This window comes from Notolabrus celidotus, chromosome 4 (genome assembly GCF_009762535.1).
Source record: "Notolabrus celidotus isolate fNotCel1 chromosome 4, fNotCel1.pri, whole genome shotgun sequence".
Lineage (NCBI taxonomy): Eukaryota > Metazoa > Chordata > Actinopteri > Labriformes > Labridae > Notolabrus > Notolabrus celidotus.
In genome coordinates, this window is record NC_048275.1 from 28,716,480 (window position 1) to 28,733,420 (window position 16,941).

At 38.9% G+C, this 16,941-nt stretch overlaps 3 protein-coding genes across 3 annotated transcripts in view; 2 read left to right on the forward strand and 1 right to left on the reverse strand.

Moving 5' to 3' along the window:
- Positions 1–4,339: 4,339 nt before the first annotated feature.
- Positions 4,340–9,571, forward strand: prop1 (PROP paired-like homeobox 1). The gene is made up of 4 exons (XM_034681609.1): positions 4,340–4,395; positions 4,751–4,883; positions 5,802–6,034; positions 7,609–9,571. Exons 2-4 carry the CDS (start codon positions 4,751–4,753, stop codon positions 7,972–7,974), a joined length of 732 nt encoding a protein of 243 aa, XP_034537500.1. The 5' UTR covers positions 4,340–4,395; the 3' UTR covers positions 7,975–9,571.
- A 5-nt stretch (positions 9,572–9,576) lies between these two features.
- On the reverse strand, positions 9,577–15,297 carry mcfd2 (multiple coagulation factor deficiency 2, ER cargo receptor complex subunit). The gene is made up of 4 exons (XM_034681613.1): positions 15,165–15,297; positions 14,145–14,330; positions 13,836–13,995; positions 9,577–11,744 (listed from the first exon to the last, which is right to left on the reverse strand). Exons 2-4 carry the CDS (start codon positions 14,327–14,329, stop codon positions 11,613–11,615), a joined length of 477 nt encoding a protein of 158 aa, XP_034537504.1. The 5' UTR covers position 14,330; positions 15,165–15,297; the 3' UTR covers positions 9,577–11,612.
- A 1,510-nt stretch (positions 15,298–16,807) lies between these two features.
- Positions 16,808–16,941, forward strand: part of ttc7a (tetratricopeptide repeat domain 7A) — a 64,574-nt gene continuing 64,440 nt past the window's right edge. The window contains exon 1 of the mRNA XM_034681587.1: positions 16,808–16,912. Coding sequence (XP_034537478.1) covers positions 16,856–16,912 — 57 coding nt within the window. The 5' untranslated portion in view covers positions 16,808–16,855. The remainder of the gene's footprint in view (positions 16,913–16,941) is intronic.

Here is a 16,941-nt window from a genome sequence, read left to right on the forward strand (position 1 = left end):
AAATGAATACATAGGGTTTGTGTAAACAATGACAGCCTTAGCACTGTGCTTTACTCTGCCATAGCTACTTTATGACTTGCAGAATCACTTTTCTGTGCCCATCCAGTTGAGGCAGGTAGCCGGTCACTGGTGTGTTTGGTTCTGCTCGATGGCCATGGTGGATTCATTTTGAGTCACTGCAAGTGATGAAGAGTTTTTAGGTAAAGCATCATGAGATAACTTATGTTATGATTTGGCGATATATGTAAATTAAAATGTATTGACTCACATTTTTTTCCAGGGGGATACTTCATAGGTATCTTCTGTTCAAAGCCACTGATCCAGTTTTACTTTAAGTTCACCTCTCTGTAGGCTAATCTTCATCCTTCATCCAAATTCCTGTGCATCAACATCTGGAGCCAAGAAGAGGACATTTGGAGACATACTCTTGAAGACAGGAAGGAAGGAAGTCTGGAAGTTTCTGCAGAATATGGTTCTGATTCTCACATATTACAAAAAATATAATACAAAATATATTGACTCAAACTGTTGAGTGGTGCTAATTTCCTTTTAAGAAGATGCAAATTTTCCAACTGAGATTACATAACCACCTTTTTTCTTTGAAAATCTTTCACCAGACATGATTCAATTTTTAGTTTTTTATTTTAGGACTGTTTTGCTTTGAAATGTGTTTAGAAGAGAGACAAGCAGAGGTCGAGGTATACGAAACACAAGACAGACTCTGGGGGGCTTGTGGCTGAGTTTTTGTCTAGGACAGGAAACATGTGAGCTGCATATGGGATCTGAGGAGGACTTGGCAGCCTGCACACACACACAGACACACACAGACACACACAGACAGACACAGACAGACACACACACACACACACACACAGACACACACACACACACACACACACACACACACACAGACACACACACAGACACACACACACAGAGACACACAGACACACACAGACAGACACAGACAGACACACACACAGACACACACACACACACACACACACACACACACACAGACACACACACACACACACACACACACAGAGACACACACACACACACACACACACACACACACACACACACACACACACACACACACACACACACACACAAAATGCAGCAGGGATGGAAGCTCTTCCAGGACACAGGACTTGGCCCTCGCACATGATGTGTCACAAGGAATCAAATTAGACGTTTAAGAGTGGAGCGCCGAGAACAACATTGGGACTTTTCTCAAGAAGTCGACAGTGACGTTTGGTTCCATCTCTCCAGTAATTTGTACACTTAACCAGAGAATTAACTTGTATTGACATATCTATCACTGGGTTACACTTTCCTGGCAAAGATACAGGTCCAAAGAGGAAGATGAAGGGGGGGGGGTTACGATCCACTGTATCAGTGTGTCATATTTCCAGTCTGCGTTTGGACTTGTGATTTACGGGTTCTTGGAGTCAGGTATCGCAGATTAAATGGCCTGTGATATGACAGACATGTTACACAAGAAGGAGAGAAGGGTTTCTTAGAATTAAGACCATCAAACACTACTATAAGAAACCTGAACCAGTTGTCTTTATCACCCAACAACCTCTAGGTTTGAAACATGCAGCGAAAGTGCCAAAAACTGCAGTTCCTCGGGGTGTCCACTGGAGGCTGGCTCCAAAAGTTAGTCAATTGTCTTTGAGCCCAATGTTAAAAAGTCCAACATTCCAGCTGAAAAAAAAAACATGTTTATTCCCCAATATTTATTTCGAGAAAAAAGTTGAAATGTCGAGAATAAAGTCAAAATTTTGAGAAGCAAAGTCAATACTTCTGGATAAAACTGTTTCTGTTTTCAAGTTGTTTCTTTTTCCATCTGTCATATTTTTCATAATGATGTAGAGCTGTTTATCACTGTTTTCATCAGATCATAATCCTTAAAGACCTGCATTAGTGTTTTTTATAATATCCATGTGATGGGAAACAGAAGAGGACATGACTGAAGTTGATCGTTTCAGTTGCGTTCTAAAACGCCAGAAAACAAAACTTTTTCAAAGTTTCCAGAAGTTAGCATTGAGCTGTACATTAATCTGTAAACATATGCTAGTTATCAATGTGTCATACACCGTGACTTAGCCAGTTGCTCAGTTTAAAAAGATGTACTACATTTTAAGACTGATGAATAACAAAGCCAAACAGACGGACTAAATAAAGGCAACCCTTGTTTGACGTGTTTGTGATTGATCAGTATTAACACATATTGCATTAGCCCAGCCAGCATCTTGTGCTCGGTTAACCTTAGTGTTTGATGACAGACTGCGCAGATGAAAAGATGACATGTTGCATTTCTTTTTATAAAGACATAAAATTACACAAAGCACGAGGGAGAGCAAGTGTTTTGAGTGAAGGAGTGTTATGACCCGAAAAGATCATCCAAGAAGTCTGTGCTAGTTACTGCACTAAGTGAAATCCTAGTATTACTATATGTCTGTGTTAGCACTAATTAGCAGGTATCTGTGACTGTGCTCACCATACCTGGCTTTTTACCTGATTCACTGTTTTTCAAACTTATAATTATCTGTGGCTTGTGCACAGAAGTAAGGATAGTTGTATTGTTTAACTAGAAGATGAGTTACATGCCTTGATATTGGCAAGTGAGTGGCTAATCTGTTACACACATTGCCCTAGTTTCCTTAGTTTAATAAAACCCAGTGAGGTGCTATCACAAATAGAATCTCACACTTGTGATTTACGAACTCATAAGCTAGCTAATGAATTAGCCATGGGCACAGATTCTTTAGCTTTCATAAATTGGTGTTTAATACCCCCTCACTCCTCTCCAGCTCCACGTTCCTGTCCAAAAATAGTTGATGTTGGTTCCAAAAAACAGATTGCTACGGTTAAGAGGCAGTCAACAAACCAACGGGTGACGTCAGGTTGGTTACCTCGGTGTATAACCTCATGGGCCCAACACATGCAGAAATTTCCAAGTACACTATACAGACACATTCACACAAGCGTATAGCATTGTTGGATAAATATAGACCTCGATGAGTTACTGTCATGTCAGAGCCCCGATGAAGAGGTCATCACTTAGAGCTGAGCGGGTTGATAGCGAGTCTCTTTCTCTGTCTCACTCAGAGGTTCATTCCTCTCTGAGTCGGCCTGGACTCAGTTTAGCATCATGGGAAGTGCTGATAGCAGCTGGGGTCCCACGAGGTGACACTAGAGTTCAGATGAGTTAATCCGGCTGACTAGGGGTGCTGGTGTCAGTCAAGCTGCAGCCAACCACATGCAGAAAGTGACCTGAGAGGGGATGTGTTTGTGGGAGACCAGGGGGTGGACTCAGCTTTGTGGTCTCCACATCCACCCCCTGTCAAAATCCAGACAGAAGAGGATTTTGCTTTCGTACATGCTGATATAACAGAGCCCCCTGCTGGTCACACGGGGGGCCACAACTCAACAGAAAAAAAGATCAACTTTAATTATTACACATGGGTTACCTGGATCAAGTCAGTTTTAGATTCTTAAAAATGTTCAGTTCTGTTCAGACTGCTAAGACCCTTTAAAGAACAGAGTTGCTGAGGACAAAATGTACTCACACTAACAGATTACTTGGTAAGTCTTCAAGAAAGAAGTGTTACATCACTTTACCTTGCTGCCCTCAATTTCATAACTTTGTGTAAATATGGAAACACAAACTGGAAAAATCATGCAATCACATTTAAATGAAAAAAAAAAAAAACACAATCAAATAACATGAAAAAAAAAAGATTTACAATAAAAAATGATAATTGTTGATGAATTACTGTACTCGGTTGTTTAAACAAAAAAATCCCTCTTGACTGATACACTGTCATGTAACTGTCAGATCAAGAGTATAACATGCAGCCAAAATTATTTCACACAAAATTTCTCCCCTAAGAAAGTCATGTGTGCAGTGGTTCACCTTCTGTTGATATAAAAATATGTCACACTCCACTCCACTCCACTCTGTGTTACCTGTTTGTCCAGAAAAAAAATGATCGTCATTCTACTTTGTGTCACTCAAGATATATCATGTGACATTTCTGTTTTAATAGGAAAAAGGTAGAAGAGTTATCTTCTCTGAAATTAGTCTGCTCAGACATTAGGATCATACACGAAGAAGAAGAAAAGAAGAAGACAAGAGTTGGACAGAGAGGGAAAAAAACAACAAATTAAGTTGTGATAAAGTGACATTTGCATTTTCAAGAATAAACTGAAAATGACAATAAAACAGTCAAAATCTTGCTTAGGTATTCAAATCTTTTTGGGAATTCAGGTAAGTGGGATGATTAAATCTGCTGGATTAACAATTATATTATCTTGCCATTCAAGCATTTGACCTACATCATAAAAACACAGCAATGGAGTCAGGTTGAAAATGCATAGGTCTGTTCTCAAAACCTTGTCTTATAAACTGGTGATTTTTATGGTAAAGAAACTAGTATCATGGGGGAAATTAAGAGTTTGCTCAGTGAATCAATATCAATTTTAAACATTGGAATGGCTTAATCCATAATTCAAAATTCACCATTAAACGACATGGACAGGTATAAAAACTGTTAAAGATTGAATAAATGGAAATCAATTCAGACCTTGGACTGATATTTAAATATAAGAGATAAACAAGTATAAGGTAAGGTTTACAAGATTCTGAAGAAATCATACCCTGTTAATATTCAGGTAAAGGTAGACAATGTGGGCAGGACCTGGGCTTATCATGTGACTTTATTATGTGGATCAGATGGAACAGGTGGTCAGGTCAGTGGTCATACCTGCAGCGATGGCTCAGGGGAAGGCAGCAGGGGATGCAGTGAGGAGTCAGGAGGAGTGTTCAGAGGTATATTCTGATATGATGACGGTCAGCTCCACAGCAGGTCAGTCTGAAAACACACTAAAGACTATTAATATATGCTGTGTTTATTATGAGCTCTACAAACTTTACTGTTTAAATGCTATAAAATATCTGTTAGACTAATTGCTTGAGTAATGTTAAAGCAGATGCTGGCATTCAGCTAATAGAGATATATAGTGTTGCATGATGGTCTAGAAACAGTTGGTGGAGGAAAACCTATTTCAATACATACAACATTTTTGCATTTCTTTAAACCTTAACCCTATTGAGCAAATGTAATAATTATGTGCTGAGTAACTTTTAATCAAACTTTGAGGTCTTAAAAGCTTGTTTTTCATGTGAATTTGATCCTAATAGTGTATCAATGTCAAATAATGTAAACTCCATATCTTATCTCAGACACATAGGATCATAATGGCATAAAAAGGATGTGCAGAATACTTTACAGTTAAGGTTGAAACTTTATACGCAAGATTCTGATGACAACTTTTAAATTATGTTTACTACCACACTTTGTTTTGAAAGATGAAAGTTCGAAGAGGATTTTCTTTAAAAAATGAATAAAACAACTAACAGAAGTTTGGATACCAGTCATCAAACTCTCTTCTTGTGTCTCTATCCATCATGGTGTGAACAGAAAGGTCAGCTCAGTCCACCAATTTGTCAGATTAGTTGCTTTGTTTGATAATCTCGGTGTAATCCTGCTGGTCCTGGTATTTTTTTCTCACGAGCTCCTCTTCATCAGCTAAAGCTCGGCCGCTCTCAGGTTGCCTGGTGGAAGTGGGAACCAGAAACTCCTGTAATCCTTCTTTATTCAGAGAGTTATCTGTGAAATGCTCCTTTACAAATTAAAAACACTTTTTTTATAACGCTGAGTAAGGGAAAGTTCTTTTCAGCATCTTTTCAAAAGCTAAACTCTTTCTCTTCCTCATGAAAACAGAAATCGGAGACTCTGTGAGAAGGGGGTCACTGTGTGAGACCTCCGTGGCAGTGGGCCTCGGCAGGAGGAGCAGGGGCCTCCATGCCTCCCCCGCCCGGAGACGACACCGCACCTCTTTCAGCCACAAACAGCTGGAGCAGCTGGAGGGGGCGTTCACACAGAACCAGTACCCTGATATCTACTACAGAGAGGAGCTGGCCCGGGTCACCAAGCTCAACGAGGCCCGCATACAGGTGAGGAGGGGGGCAAAGTAGAGTACAGAAGTACAGATGAAAAAAAGTCTGGATGGAGTCTGTCTTCATTATGTCTTTAACATCCTTTCTTCAGTCTAAGTCTGTTGTGTGTGATAAACAAGGAACTGTCTTTTCAATGGGATATTGTTCATTTAGGATAAAATGTGTCTTGTTGATGAGAAAGCAGCGTGTAGTGATGCAAAAAGAACAATGATTGCCACTAAATGTAGGAAAGCTAAATTAATTTTTTAAGGGACAAATAAGGGAATGTAATAGATTGATAGCAGTCTTATGTGAAAAGCAATCAATCAATCAATCAATCAATCAATCAATCAATCAATCAATCTTTTTTTGTATCGCACCAAATCACAACAAACGTTATCTCAAGACGCTTTTACGAACTTAGCAGGTATAGACTGCACTCTGTTAAATAGGCTATAAGACGGTCAGTCATCCCGGATGCCTTAGACAGTGGTCTGAACAATAGTACGCTTGTGATTGAATGAGAGTGTAGAGAAGTAGGCATTTGCTTTCAATACAATATTTTTTATCATTGTACGCCTGAATTGCCAGCCATAACCAGCACAGGCATGTGGACATTAACCTGCAAGGAGGACTGGAGGCTGGTGGTGCTAGCTCTGCTAATGTTAGGCACACTGGGCAGATAAATTTGACATTGTGTACCCGCAGACTCTGTGATCCAGTGTTGAGCAGGGTTAAAAAAAACTTTGCTCAATTTTGGCTGTTTGCTATTTTCTCACCTTTGCATCAATCAATCAATCAATCAATCAGACTTTATTTATAAAGTGCTTTTCCTACAATGACATTGTAACACAAAGTCCTGTACATAAAAACAACCTAAAATAGAAAATATTAAGAAAAAGATCCCACCCCCAGCCCGACTCCAAACCAACCCAAAATCCTAAGGTTAAGAACACAATAGATGCAAAAATAGTAATAAAAGCGATACAAATAGAATAAATAGATACAAATAAAAAGAAGTTGCTGAACAAACTGAGGAAACACTCTCATGATATCTTAATGAGGAAACACTGGAGGTAAATAAGATGTTAAAACTCAACACAGGGAATGAAAATCACCAAAATAAAATCCATTTCTAAGATAATAAAACACTAAAGTATTAAATCATTACAATAAAATAAAATGCTGTTCTTAAAATAAACAAATAAGTACATAAATAAATAAAGTAGAATAAAAGTGACTAAAATTTGAACTAGATAATAAATAAATAAATAAAACTGTTAAGAATAAAACTTCATGAGTCTGATGGTTGAAATTTGAATTCTCGTTAAAACAACTTTAAAATCAGTCTATTTAATCACCAGTTAAAATCTTGTCACACGAGCCTTAAATGCAATGACTAAGTATTGGTACTTCAGTATTTTCCTCTTCTGGTTAGGTTTTCCAGCTTTCACTTTATGACAGAAAAGGCTCAGTTATGTTATGAATAATAACTTCTGGAAAGATAACGTAAATTGTTTGGTAGTTCATGTAGCTCAAGCACAACATGGTGATCGTATGTCCCCTCTTAAACGTTCTCCTGTCCTCTACAGGTTTGGTTTCAGAACAGACGAGCCAAACAGAGGAAGCAGGAGCGCACCTCACAGAAAGTCTTCCCCTTCGGTGTGATGACAGGCCACAAGGGGCTGCTGGGAGGTGTTCACGTCCAGCCGTCCAGCATGAATCGGCAGTTCTACCCCCAGCCCCTGGCTCACCTCCCCCGCCTCCCCCCCATGATACCCACTGGCCCATATTCCCGTCACCCAGGCCAGGTACCCCAGTGCCCCTGCCCCGGCAGCGTCCCAGCAGCGGCAGCAGCTCCACGACAGCATGACGACTGGTACGGCCCACTGAGGAGCAACATCCCCTCCCCAATGTTCTCTCTGCAGCCTCTAGAGCCCTCCACTCACTGGAGTTAAAGAGTAACAGGCTTTTCATCTTTACACATCAACATATTGTTTATGGTATTTTTCAGCAAAGACATACTTCAGGGTTTAAATAACTATCAGGTTAGGAAAGTCCTCAGGTAGATGAATTCAGCCTGCTGAAGTGAAACAGGATGTAATGGCTGCAATGTAATCCTTGATCGAGTACATCATCTTAAAGTTTGCTTTTCCGTTGACAGGCTCATATTGTAATTCAAAGTGCCTGACAACATTACGGAAAGGGTCCCTTTGAAGCTGAATCTTTTTGTAAAAGAAAAAAATGATCTTTTATCCAGAAACAGTCAGTACATTCTTCCTCCCAAAGTCACCAGACTCCACTAACTGATAGAGAAAAAAACTTGTAAGTAGCTCTTTTGTCGCTGCATATTGTATTGGACCCAGACTTTTCATTCAAAATACCAAAGTCCCACAAAAACCCAAACAAAATACCTGATTTAGTCCAGTAACTGCTGTACTCCGAGGAAAGTTTTTTTGTTGGTGGAGCAGCTTTGAAGAGAATGATGTAACATCTGTTTCTGGCTTAAAAATGGACTAACTCTTGAACAGAAGAGTCCATCTTTGTAGGGATTCTCTCTGTGAGGTTGTCCGGCACTTACAATGACAATCTAAGCGTGTCAGAGATAAAAAAAAAAGAAAAAAAAAAGACGAGGCAATCTAAAGGTGGGGGTTGGGGGCATTAAAACTGTAGAGCTTTCTTTCAAGGGAGACAGCTAAACTGCAAAACTCAAATCTTAGCGAGTGTATTTTTCTTATTTCTAGTCAAAATATCTCACCACACTTAAAGCTACTATAAGGAGTTTTTGTGATGATTATGTAACAGACTAAAATCAATGCTAGTGTCTCTAAATGTCCCCCCAAAAGCAAACAAAACTTTTGGCAACAACATCTAATCTTTCTAGATTATTGTTCTTAACTATTATTATCTAATTTTGCTACTTATTATTTTTTAACAGAGGAGGGGATTAACAGCAGCCTCAAGAAACAGCCTTTCTTTTCATCTTCTAGAATAAATATCACAATAAGTAATATGTTTGACTGTCAGGAAAAGATTTTTGAGAAAACCCTAAAGGGCAAGATCAGCAAAGAAACAAGATGACCCACTTTGTCCACAGGGAGGAGCCAAAATCACACAATCCTAAAGTTCCTCAAAGCTTTAATATAAGCCACATTGACCAAGTCCAGATATGAATGTAATTTTAAGATACTATAAAAAAAAGGACTTGATTGATTGTCATAAGTAAAATATCTGCCAATACAGCATGCAAAGTTTTCTTGATGTTTCATGTTTCTTAAAATAAGTATCTCATTTCAAAAACATTTCAAGAAAAGTTTGCTTAGCAGATATTTTACCGATTTCATTCAATGTAGTCCTTTTTGGCTTGTAATATCTCGAAATAAGAGGTATTCGTGGGTTTATCAGTTCAACGTGGCTTATATTAGTGTGGTGATATATTTGACTAAATGTTAGATAAATACACGTACTAAGATTTGAGTTTTTCAGTGTAAAACCTTTAAAGTGTATCTAACAAATAAAGACCACGTGTAAGAGCAGCTCTTAAATAAAAAAACTCAAACTGTCAATTAAAGTCTTTATTATTTCACATTCCAGAGACAACACAGTTGCATCTGTTGTGTTTTTACATATCTACATTCAACAACCTGAACTGATTGAAGAATCAACACTGGATGGCAAAAATATAAAGTTCATTTATATGAAATCAAACGTCATAAAGAATCACAGATGGATTCAACAACAACACTCTGAGACATGTTTGACACGTCTGGTTAAAAGGCAGCTGAAGCAAACATGTTCAATGGTTAATCACAAGTGCTTTACTCGAAACCAGCTGAGACCAGCAGTTTACTTTGAGCTTATCCAGTGACAGAGAACCAGCAGTCTGAGGCAGCTTTACATTCACTCTAGTGTGTTTGTTGTGTCAAGAATGTGCTGCTTGAATATGAAGGGGATGTGAAAGGCTTGTATGATTGTGGTAATCTTCATGAGAACAACCTCTGGAGAGAGCATCAGAGGCACAAAGGCCTTCTTCTCATTCAGATTCCTCTCCTTGCCTCCTCTCCTTCTGTCTTAATCCCTCGCACCTCAGACACAAGCAGAGACGTGAGAGGGAGAAATGAGGAGTGAAGAGAGAGACAAGGATTGATGCTTTAGAGCATTCTTTTGACTGAATTATAAGTTCTGTCCCAACTTAACTTAAATTTTCATAGATGATTGTTGATTCCAGCAAAAAATAATTCTGCAAAAAAAATGTTGTACTCCTGAGATGCGTTTTAGGGACAAATAATCCTTCAAAATGGCAACTTAGATCAAATTTGTGGTTCTAGGCTTAGCCTGTAGAAAAAGATTGATGACATGACAGCTCTAAAAGTGAAGCCAAAAGACTTAGAGCCCCTTCTTCTGACTGGCTGCAGTTAAGCCGCGGCTCTTACATGTTAATGAACGGAAATACATTGAGCTACAAACCAAATCTGGGTCAAGGAATTTTTCTTTCACATTGTTTCTGCCATTATAATTAGCTCTTACAGTGCTGATTTATGTCCAATGTTTAGTTTTCTGTACAGGTTTTGTTTTAATTAGTTAATTGATGCTAATTAAAGGGGGTGTGACTACATGACTGACAGCTCTGTTCACTGTGCTGTGTGCAGCTCCAGCGGCCAGATCCCTACTGCACATACTGTCTCCCAAAATGTCACCAGTGCAACAGGTCAGCACTTTACGTAGGGGGGTATTTTGGCTTCACTTTGGAGGTGGAGATGTTGTCCACCTTTACAGAGTCAGTGGTCAGGCAGGAGGTAAGAGGGAGACACAAAATAGAGAAATGTTAAAACTCTTAAGTGTCTAGTTGTTCTTCCTGGAGGCTTCTGCTCCTCGGTTCTGCAGGGTTTCCTCCCCTCTACACACAGACCTTATCATGCTACATACACTACACATGAGCAGGTGAAGGCCACTTTACTTTGTGATGAGAAAGACGCAGTTATCTCGTCTTCCTCAGAAACAGAATACCTCGCTGATGGAGTCGTTTGGTCCACACAGCAGCTGTATGTTCATGTGAATGTGTTTCTGTTTGAGTCCAGCATTCAGTGAAATAACATTCTTTTTAAATGCTACAGGACAACCGAAAGCACCACTAAAAGAACACACACTGCAGTGTCCTGCACACACATGAAGAACCAATTCACCCAAAATCCCAAAACAAACAAAAATGTCCCAGCTCTCATTTTAATTCTGAAGAAACTTAGCTGATAGTTTTTGTAAAATTGGCTCTTCAAAAAAGAAGTTCTTTAACGAGTTTTGGGTGAACTGGCCTTTTAAAAGATTGTTTCAAGTAAGCTGCAGAAATTGAATGTCCTGAAATTGTGCGCACACACCGGAGTCAGAGTAAAAAAGAGGCAGTTTCTCCTCCTCTTTTAGTTGCTTTCTACGTTACTTGATTTTCAAATGAAGAATGATCCCAAATTAATACTGACACCTCTGCCCTCGATGAAGAACGCGGAGGCCTGACATTTTTGTGGTCAGCTTCTCTTCCTGCAGATTCCTTGTCGGGTTTGTTGTTTTTGTTGTTGTGGAGTTGAAGATGCGCTCAAATGATGCTTCACTCCAGAGATTTAGCGAACTCTGCGTAATCGATGTAACCGTCATTGTTTTTGTCGTCGTCCTTCAGAACCTCATCGATCAGGCTGATCAGATCCTCCTCCTTCATCGGCTGGAAGTTCTCTCCTCGCTCCTGATAAACACACAAAATCATAAAAAAATTATGTTTTATCAACAACACAAATGATTCATGAGCATAAAATATAAAAAATGTAAAGTGCGCACAAACAATCACTGCATGTTTTATTTCTAGGTCATGAAGTTTTCATACTTAAGCGAGCCAGATAACACTGCTAACAGAGGGTCTGAGCGCTGCTGTTAAACAGAACCATTAGATCTAATCCCTAAAAATAGAAGGATTTCTGATTCTGAACATCAGAAGTTTCCTGCTTTCAGTTTTTACTCTGAACTGTTTCAATAACTCATATCTCAGCACACATTGGTTGTACACAGGAATAAAGTTCATGTGGAGAGAAGACCCAAAACACATTTGCTTGAAAAAAACATCCCTGAAACATCAGCTTTGGTCCATCAATGATTTCATTTTTATGTCCCTGTTTCAGGAAATGTATCAGCTTTTAAATAGGGATACAAGTTTAAACACATTCACAGCAGATATCTTCACTCAGCTCTTACTCTAATCTCCTGTCACAAGTTGTATTTGGTCTGGTCACAAGTTCCTCTTAAGAACTTCCACTTCAAGGCGTAATATTTACACCGGTTACCCCCTCGTTTGCAATGTGTAATGCACTGAGGCTTAATGGAGAGGCAAAGTTGACCCTGATCATCCTGTGATCCTCCCTTGGAGGCACTAACAGAGACGTAGTGTCTAGCATCGGAGCCTGCAGGGCGGAGTAGCGCTGTGTGTGTGCATGTCTTAGTGTGTGTTTATGTGGGGCTCCTGTTGTATGTTTACAAGCTGCGCCTCTTGCACTTCTTCAACACAATTATGTGTGTCTTTATCCTGGTGCTGTTGAGGAATTGCAGAGTGTCAGAGGCTAATGACAAGTATACTGAACAGAGTAACTGCTGACTGCAGGTAAAGAGAGCGAGGAGGTCCGATAGAAACTGCGCTCACCCAAGCTCTAAGTCAATGCACAAATTGTAAATCTAATCACACCATGTGAGACCTGCTTTGCATTTGTTCTGAACTCACCTTGGTTGCTTCCTTTTCACTTTTACAGGCAAATTCAGAATTAGATTAAGTTCTGCTGTCATGTAAGCTTCGTATAAGATAATTGTTGAGAATATGCAGACTCTATGGACTGTTTGTTTTCATAATACCTGAATCCAATGCATTATTTCCTGAAGATGTCAGAAAGAAGATATACCACTCAAATACAATTATGTAGATTATGTTACAATTTTTGTCATGACCAATCCTTTGTTGCTTATTTTGTATTTGTTTTAACTTGTTTCTTAGCTAGTGACCTAAATTCAACTTTATTTAAAGTTAAAAATCAACATTTTTCAAATCATTCAGACTTTTATTAAACTATCTTCAGGAAAGCAAAAATTCAAACCTACTAGTTTACAAAACAACCTTTAGTCTGACCTCTAAAGACAATCAAATACATTTTTTGGAAAAAAAAAAAAGGAAGCCTCTTTAGCTTTATCATCAAAAACTCAGTAAGAAGCTATTTTTTAGAACTTGCACAGCTCAAGAAAAAAAAATATTTTGAAAACTTTTATTGTGTTATTTTATAATTGAATTAAATTCCCAAATTCTTATTTAAAAAAAAGTTAAAAAAAAAATTTAAAATTAAAAAATTAAAACATAAATTGAGAAATTTACAGCACTTGTGGTTGTTATTCATACAAAATTATTTTTATTTTGTTTTCAAACGCCAAAACCTGACTCTGGGCTCAAAGTGATGGGACCCAATAGATATAAATCAGCTCCTCCAACTGAAGAATGCAACATTTTTGGACTGATTTGCATAGATCTGTCAGCAGGTCCAGTATCAGCCAATTTGTTACTTGTCTGGTACATCAGTGCACCTCTAGTAAATGCCTCTGCAGTGCATCAGTCACGGTAAACATACAGTCAGTCAAGGTTTTCGATGCAAACTTCTCCATTATGGAAACACAATGTATATTCAAACAGAATAAAAGCAACACATTTTGTTTCGTTCACCAGCTTTATCAAATCAGTCATGATTATGTATGGACTTTAAAGCATAATAGTCAATACATCTGTATAAACACACACTCATGGACTCACCTCTTTGTGTACATGTGTGATAGCAGTGGCCAGCTCCAGCCCATCAAGCAGGTTATTTCCATCGTAATCATGCATCTTGAAGTAGTGCAGCTGGAGCTCCTGGGGGGACATGTCTTTCTCTGGTTTGTCGATCACTCCCTCTAAATGCTCGATGATGTGACTGTAAGACAACAAAACCCAGGGACACAGAGAGTAAACGCTGCTGCTGACTGAGTTCAAAGTTCATCATTCTGTGCAAATAACACCTGGATCACACACATCTACATTTCAGAAAAGAGAACACAATTTGCATGTGGAGACGTCACTCACTCTTTGTCATGGACCATGTTTTTGTCGAGGCGACTATGACCGTGACCTGTGACATGAGCTGCAGACTCCACAATCGTCTGCTGCTGCTGTTGGGGATCCACCTGAGAGAGAACAGACACACAGCAGGAGAGAAGAAGGAGGAGGAGCAAACCTCCCCACTGTAACCTGCACCTGCTGCTCCTCATTCTGTAGACAGACAGACAGACAGACAAACACACAGACAGACAGACAGACAGACAGACAGACAGACAGACAGACAAACACACAGACAGACAGACAGACAGACAGACAGACAAACACACAGACAGACAGACAGACAGACAGACAGACACACAGACACACAGACAGACAAACACACAGACAGACAGACAGACAGACAAACACACAGACAGACAGACAGACAGACAGACAGACAGACAGACAAACACACAGACAGACAGACAGACAGACACACAGACACACAGACAGACAAACACACAGACAGAAAGTCAGGTAAATCATGTGTCTGTATTCTGAAAAGCTTGATACATTCATTGTTTCTATTGTGATTCATATCCCACTGTTGTAAATAACAAAACGTAAGTAAACAGTTATTTTTATCCCCGTTAATACTTTATTAGAGCAGCTCCTACTAATAACCACTGAAGGTGTGTTGCCAACAGAGGAGAAAAAAAGCAACGCCACGTTTGTAAATCAAAGTTGTGTAAATAACAGTACATTAAAACGTGTTTGATGGGTAATCATAATTTAAAATGGCAAAGGATAATATATTTAGCTCCTGTAAGTGTATCAAATGCATCTTCAAAGTGTTGCTCCAACGAGGAAGTTTGTCAGTCTTTATTTCTGAAGTAAAAACCAGTTAACGGAGACATATGCTTCAGAACAGATAGTCAGTGATAAGATCTGCTAGCTTGAAACTGCATTTCATGACTGCGCTGAGATTCTACGAGTTGTTAAAAATACAAACCACCCTGAGAGTACCACAGATCAATAACTGTGAACGAATATGTTCATACTTACGTGTAAAGAGTTTGTCTTCGCGGACCGTTGTGTTATTCTTAGATGACTGGAAACGCAACTGATTAGTCACAGTCTTTCTGGACCAAGCGGCTTGCCGTAGTCCCACTTGGACACGACAGCTCATTGTGATTGGCTACATTTTACCAAGAGAAAATAAACACAGTGAGAGAGTTCACTGCAACTAGCTAAAACTCCCCCTAAACCGCAACAATACTTAGAGGTTCCTAAACAGTATTTCATTTGGATTGTTCTCCTTGCAAGTTTCTACACAGTGTTAATGTTAAGGTCTTATACGGAATTGGACTTGTATCAATGTTATTTATTCCGTTTTCCGTGATAATGACACATTTTTCGGCTGTCCTGACTTGTTTAGGCTATATTATTAGTTCTCAAAGTCAAGCTCTGGAAACAGTTTTAATTCATTTGTAATCACCAAAGTCTACAGTCTTTATTATCACGGGAAAAGCAGCAGTCTTAGATTGAGGTAATGAAATAAATAAGTCGAAATTTAGAGAAAAATTAGGGCTTCCAAGAAAAAGGTTCACATAATAAATAAACAGCCAGTAGCTACGGTGGCCCTGGAGTACCAAACAAATTTACAAAAGATGAAACATTTTTACAAAGTTGGTGACAAATTTACATTTTGGAAAACATTTTTACATTTTATAAAACAAAATTACATCAGCAAAACACTTTTACCAAGGCGACAACAAATTTACATTTAAGAAAAATATTTACAAAAGATGAAACACTTTTACAAAGTTGGAGACAATTTTACAAACGAGGGAACACTTTTACCATTCCTGAAACAAATTAAAATTTATTTTTTCTCGGAAAGGGAATGTACCAAATACCAGAAGTGATCCGGAAGTGATCGAATGAAGGGTCCTTTAAGTTGTTTTGATGGACAGAAACCAAAGGGAGCGACATGGTGTACATATCAGGACATCCTCGGTTTATCAGGTTTATATCAGGTTTTCCGGAGATATGACAGAGCTTTTCAGGAGACATGATGCTTTTTCATCTGAGGAGTGACACCTCACTCTGAGACCTGAGGATGTCCTAATATGTAAGCCATGTCCGCCTCCGTTTGATTTCTCTCCATCAAAACAAACTAAATGACCCCTCACTCGATCGCTTCTGGATCACTTCGGATATTTGGTACATTCCCTTTCCATAAAAATTAAATGTTAATTTACCATCTCTGAGATGGTAAAAGTGTTCCATCGTTTGTAAAATTGTCTCCAACTTTGTAAAAGTGTTTCATCTTATGTAAATTTGTTTCCTTAAATGTAAAAAAATTTTTGGCCTTGGTAAAAGTGTTTCATCTTTTGTAATTTGTTTTGTCCTTTTAGGGCCACCGTAAATATCTCATAGTTGATCTTCTTTTCAGGATGCCATGCATGGTAGCGACATATCAATCAGAAGTTATATACACATTTCGAAACCTTAATCTAAGGAAAATAAAAATAATGACCTGTTGACCACATACAGTTCTTAGTCTCCATGGGACACAGTTGTCGATCTTGGTGTGAACTATCTTGTCAGATAGTAATATCTTTGAGATGAGTCTTCGGTGACGTCGGCAGGGGGCGTGTAGCAGTCTCTGTCAAACTGCTCACACACTCAAAAGCACGCTGTGAGTTTGAGTTGTCTGAGGAGGAAGAGGAGCGAGGACCTGAGTCAAAGAAATGTCAAGTTTCCAGAGAGAAAATGAAGCCGCTAAATCTCTGTTCAGGAGACTCGAGGTTTATTTTCTGTCATATAGTAGCTCAGT

What these genes read in the sequence shown, in the direction of transcription:
- prop1 (XM_034681609.1), top strand. Translation starts at nt 4,751, where the DNA reads ATGGAACAGGTGGTCAGGTCAGTGGTCATACCTGCAGCGATGGCTCAG. An exon ending in GACGGTCAGCTCCACAGCAG is followed by an intron (nt 4,884 to 5,801) that starts GTCAGTCTGAAA and finishes TCATGAAAACAG; the next exon opens with AAATCGGAGACTCTGTGAGA. An exon ending in TCAACGAGGCCCGCATACAG is followed by an intron (nt 6,035 to 7,608) that starts GTGAGGAGGGGG and finishes TGTCCTCTACAG; the next exon opens with GTTTGGTTTCAGAACAGACG.
- mcfd2 (XM_034681613.1), bottom strand. Translation starts at nt 14,329, where the DNA reads ATGAGGAGCAGCAGGTGCAGGTTACAGTGGGGAGGTTTGCTCCTCCTC. An exon ending in AACATGGTCCATGACAAAGA is followed by an intron (nt 13,996 to 14,144) that starts GTGAGTGACGTC and finishes GTTGTCTTACAG; the next exon opens with TCACATCATCGAGCATTTAG. An exon ending in TCACACATGTACACAAAGAG is followed by an intron (nt 11,745 to 13,835) that starts GTGAGTCCATGA and finishes TGTGTTTATCAG; the next exon opens with GAGCGAGGAGAGAACTTCCA.